This window comes from Gobio gobio (genome assembly GCF_949357685.1).
Source record: "Gobio gobio genome assembly, chromosome: 19".
NCBI classification, from domain to species: domain Eukaryota; kingdom Metazoa; phylum Chordata; class Actinopteri; order Cypriniformes; family Gobionidae; genus Gobio; species Gobio gobio.
In genome coordinates, this window is record NC_137112.1 from 1,967,415 (window position 1) to 1,973,144 (window position 5,730).

The 5,730-nt window shown below is 42.7% G+C and overlaps 1 protein-coding gene across 1 annotated transcript in view; it reads left to right on the top strand.

Moving 5' to 3' along the window:
* aspscr1 (ASPSCR1 tether for SLC2A4, UBX domain containing) overlaps positions 1-370 on the top strand; it is a 39,006-nt gene extending 38,636 nt beyond the window's left edge. The window contains exon 17 of the mRNA XM_079845198.1: positions 250-370. Within this exon, the coding sequence (XP_079701324.1) occupies positions 250-260 (11 nt within the window). The 3' untranslated portion in view covers positions 261-370. The remainder of the gene's footprint in view (positions 1-249) is intronic.
* Positions 371-5,730: the final 5,360 nt, after the last annotated feature.

Below are 5,730 nucleotides of genomic sequence, written 5' to 3' on the forward strand. Positions count from 1 at the left end.
GGATATATTTGGGTATTTTTCTGAACTTACAAAATGTGATCTCACTTGTGTCTTAAGACAAATTTATTTCTATGGACCTTTGCATCATGACTTGAAGTCAAAAGTCACTTAACCTCCCTACTAGTCATCGGCTTTCAAATATAAAGCGATCAAAGCTGAATTTATCATGATTACTCCAGTCTTCAGTGTCACATGACCCCTCAGACAGAGGAAATATAAAGTGTTTTCACTCTTTCTGACTGTTTTCAGGTAAGAAGTGACGTCAGCGCAGGAGGACGAGAGCGTTTGGATTCTCCGGCTGCAGTAGTTCAATAGTTTAACAATAACTCATGCAAACCTTCATCAATTAAACAGATAATTGCCCATCGAGTTTCTCTCTTCTTTTCTGACATCAACTGTTTCTAAGTCCATGACTGCGTCCGAAACCAAATACTCCCCTACTATAGTACAGTGCATCCGGGAAGTACTCTGCGCTTCACTTCTTACACATGTTGTTATGTCACAGCCTTATTCCCAAATGGATTAAGTTAATTATTTTCCTCAATTCCACAAACAATACCCCATAATGACAGCGTGAAAGAGGTTCTGAAATCTTTGCAAATTTATTCCCATGTCCATCAGTATTCCCAGCCTTTGCCGTGACACTCATTGAGCTCCGGTGCTCCTGTTTCCACTGATCATCCTGAGATGTTTCTACAGCTCGACTGGAGTCCACCCGTGGTCAGTTCAGCTGATTGGTCGTGATTTGGAAAGGCACACACCTGTCTAATATAAGGTCCCACAGTTAACAGTGCAGAGCACAAACCCAGCCATGAATCCAAGGACTCTCAGACTCTCTGGTCTGATGAAACAGATTGAACTTCATGTCTGGAGGAAACCAGGCACCGCTCATCTCCTGGCCAATCCCATCCCTACAGTGATCATGGTGGGGGCAGCATCATGCTGTGGGGGTGTGTTTCAGCCACAGGAACTGGGAGACTGGTCAGGATCGAGGGAAAGATGAATCCTTGATGAAGACCTGCTCCAGAGCGCTCTGGACCTCAGACTGGGGTGTAGGGCTGGGTTTTGTTCAAAATCTTTCATTCCGGTGCCAATTTCGATACCTCAGTTTCGATACCGGTTCCTAACGATACTTTTTTCGATATCATATGTTTTAAAATCCATTTCACACAAAACTTTTATTTTTCACCTTAATTAAAACAAATTCTGGTAACACTTCTCACTCAGAGTAACATTATTAATAAAACTGGTTGTGCTTTTTGGATAGGGGTGCTCCAGCAGACACTCAGGATTGGCATCAATCGTAACTTGGCCAAAATTAACAAAAAAAGAAACCTTTTTGCCACAACATGAACATTAGGACTGGGTATCAATTCAGATGTTCCGATTCGATTTCGATTCAACTCAATGAATATAGATTAAATACAAATACTAGATTTCTAAAAAAAGAACAGTGAACAAGTTTACAAGTGGGTAATTAAAAAGAAATTAAGAGCCACAAACCTGTAAATTAAACTCTTTATTTTAGGTAAACTTGGGTACATTAAAAGAGAACCCATCTGTAAATTTCAAATGCATACAATTTTGTTTTTATGGATATTTTTATATATTTATTCTAAAACCTATAAAAAGGATATTGGATGATTTTCAGCAATTTTCAGTAATGGGCAAGCTTTTCTTGCGATTTAGCCGACCGTCATTCAGACTCTGTTAGTTTTTATGGAGGCTTTTTCCTCCAGAGGCGTCTGAGCTTTGATTCATGCCCCGGATGGTGCATTATATTTCGTCACTATCTCTGTTATTTGCGTGCTTTCCTTACAGGCGATTGCCATTCGATTTTATCTTTGCGACTAGCATATATGCGATACCGGGCAGGATCGACTGGAAACCCCTGGGACGGAGAACCGCGATGCGCTGGCTTGGTTATAGTGATCGGGGGGACGGATCAGTTGACAGTTGACCAGTTGAAACGTTAACCGGCTATATCTCGGAAACGCGCCAGCGAAACCGTCTGTAATTCGTGTCGATCGTAGTGCCTGACAAGGCCTTTCGAGGATCGAGGTTGTAACCGGGAATGGGTGCTATCTTTGCGGGGCGCGCCGCTCGGTTGTCTCTCCGCCGGGGAATGAGCCTCCCTCTGCACCGCTCGTTACTTTTCATACACGAGAAACGTGTTCATACCTGGACACAAGTAGTTGCCGTGGTAATTAACAATACCTTAATGTGCTGACTTATGTGGACTAACTTTTATTTGAGGAAATCTGTTTATAATATAGGCTAAGCTATTAGGTTTGAATTATTGGTCCTGCGCGGTCTATTGACTCTATTGACTGTTGATTTATCATTTGTGAGGCGCTATTTAAGCACTGAATGAAGGAATGACAGGCGCGCCTCTCGCTCCTTTGTAACATCGCGCAAGGCCAATAAGAGGGTGACATCTAGTGGAGAAGACTAGTAATTAGATTTACGTAAATTTTATGTTCAAATTTTACGAAATAAATATGGGGAAAAAAATCGATTCTTGCCCTTTGAGAATTTTTTTTTAATCTACGAAAAATCTTTTTTTTTTTGACCCGCCCTAATGAACATATTATAAATAAATAAACAAATTACATTGTGTACAGGCTAATATTGAAACAACTAAAATTCAAAGGAATGTAAAAAATTTTTTTTTAGTGCAAAATCAAACTGCATTTGTGATTAACCGCTCAGTAGTTTTTCTCCAGAAAAATCAACATGTCTGGTTTTTCTTGTAGCAGACAGGCCTGCTCCTGGCTAATGGTGTCCCCAGCAGTGGAAAATGTACGCTCTGAGGGCGTCGATGAGGCTTGTACACAGAGGGACCTGCCTGCCAAGCTGGATAGCATTGGCAGTGTGTCCTTCATACTCCACCACCAAGTCGCTGGATTCACTGTGGAGAGTGTACATGGCAAACCTCTGTAGAGCTGTATCTCCTCCTGAATCTTCTCTGAGGTGCTGGTCTTGCTCTTCTATCACCATGTCTTCCTCTGCAAAAATCTCCTCAAGGGCAGAAAGCTTTGCCCGCTTCTACAAACAGAAAAGATAAAAACAAAATAAGGCAACATTACTGGGTAGCTGGACTCAAACATACATACATATTAATTTTCTTCTGAAAATGAAGTAGGAAGAAACATGATGTCCGTATATATTTACCTGTGTTGCTACTGGCGCTGCACAAGCTTCATCAGATAAGCCATCTTCACTTACTGCCTCTTTATTGACTGGGTCCTTTCACCTTTATTCTATATTTGATGGAAACACGGGTATCATGTACATTGATTTGATTTACAATGGAAGAGAAGAACGATTACCAGTAATAAGAATATTAAACACAGCAGATGTGTGGTGGCCCTACTAATCAGCTCCTTCTCTACTCTGTCCCACACTGCATCTGCGGCTGCCACTCTTGACTTAAATCTTGGGTCTAAGGCCGTGCTTTCCTAGACTGACGTCGTCATACTCAATTCTAGTCAGAATATGAGTCTGATACTGCTCCGTTGGGCTGTGATTATGGGGCGTGTTTCAACCGAACCGGGAAAGACCTCATTTGGATAGACCTACAACCAATCAGAGCAATGGAGCGACGCATAACGTTAGTTGTCAAATGTCAACAGAACTCAACTGCACACAGTGTTGCCAAACTGCGGCCTGTTTTTCCATGTCCGCGGGTTGAAGCGACCCCAATTATGTGATATTTAGACCCAGGAACCCAGGCAACCCAGCCAAAAAAACACATATTTTACCCCCCGCCCCGGAAAGCTATTGGGCTTGTTTTGGGCTAGTTTTGAGTAGCAATTGGGCGGGTTTTGTTGAAACTTGGCAACCCTGTGCACGCGCGCTGGAAGAAGTAAGTGAAAACGATGTTTGCCGGTGTTGTAAAAAAGATTTTAAGGATACACAGAGTTTACTTACCAACACGATCATCATTTCTGAGAGAAGTAGTGAAGGTGAATGCATATACGAACAAATTCTCCGTTTAGGATTAGAACAAATTCAACCCAAGCGCTCTTTTGTGACGTGGATGCTTGCGTTACTGTTTATCATCTGTCCATCATCGTCTAAAGCCCGCCCTGACAATTTGATTGGTCCCGAACAGCTTCTGTTCAGGCATAGTTGCTCCCCAACGGATCGAGTCCAGACCGAACTGCCGACCTCAAATGTTGTGGGCGGGGCTAAGTTCGGCTGGCATCCAGGCTAGTGTTTTCCTCCAAAAACTGTTGAATGCACTCCTCCTGCAAGACAAGAACATAGTATAGAAGTTAGGTTTCTGAGTATACCTTATGGAAACAATTGACAAATCAATAGGATTATGATACTCACTTGGTATCTTTTTGAAAGATCACCCCAGATTTTTTCTTTGATGCACTGAGTAAATGTGGAGTCCTCTGCACTTATAGTGAAGTGGTGCTCAAGTTTCCCCAAGATGGGCAGAATCTGACCCAATGTTGGAATCCTTTCAGCAGACATGCAAAGTGTTGAAGTATACAGTGGCTTCATGACTTTGACAAACGCCTCTGCTTTTCTGAAGTCATCATCAGTAACTCGCTCCTGTCTCAAAATTCCAGTCCACATAGTTTCATTAACAAGATTAAACTTCTTAACAAAAGATATTTAGCACTGATACTAAGCCAATTCAAATACCTGTCCTTCTCCATTGTCCTCTTTAACCGAGCGTCCATGGCAGCTGCCTGGATGGCAGGAAACTGCTTGAGGAACCGCTCCACCATTAGAAAGAGGCTATTCCACCTGTTCTTAACATCCAAGATGACTGCATGTTCTGGAAGGCCTACAGAGAGAGACAGATGGGTCAAACTGGTTATCCATTTGGGGAAACCGTTTAATAAACAATTTAACCAAGACCAGAGTTGGACAAAGTACACAACTCCATTACTCGAGTGAAAGTAAAAGTACTACTGGTCAAATATTACTCCGTTACAAGTGAAAGTTGTAAAAAACTTAAGTAAAAGTACAGAAGTACTTGTTTTTAAAAGTACTTAAAGGATTAGTTCACTTTTAAATAAACTTTTGCTGATAATTTCCTCACCCCCATGTCATCCAAGATGTCCATGTCTTTCTTTCTGCAGTCGAAAAGAAATTAAGGTTTTGGATGAAAACAGTCCAGGGTTTTTCTCCACATGATCGTGGTCATAGATGTATACGTAGATGCACAGATCAGTAGAATGAGGGATCTACTATCGATATATCTATGACCACGATCGAATTTGACCTCACTTTCCGGAAGTTATGGCGGAGCTCAGAGACGATCGCGTTCGTCTGTTAAGAGGTAAATTAATAGCATAAATACTGCTCGGTTTCTCACAGAAACTGATGGTTTCGCTAGATAAGACCCTTATTCATCATCTGGTATCTTTTAAAGCCCTTCCACCACCTCGGGGTGGAGTCCCCATTCCCCGGGCCTCAGCCCCTGCCTCGACAGGATGTCTGATCCCTGGTTTTGGTCCCCGGAGATGTACATCGCCTTGAGGGATGACAACTTCCCCTGGGACCACAGGAGAACCTGATGCGCCAGTCTGCAAAGAGGGCTTGACCTCAGGCCCCCCTGGTGGTTTAGATACGATACCACCGACATGTTGTCGAATCGTATCAGGACATGGTGGCCGTGGAGGTCCGGGAGAAAGCTCCTCAGAGCTTTGTAGACCGCCAGCATTTCCAGGCAGTTGATATGGCAGGAAGAATTCCGGGTCCCCC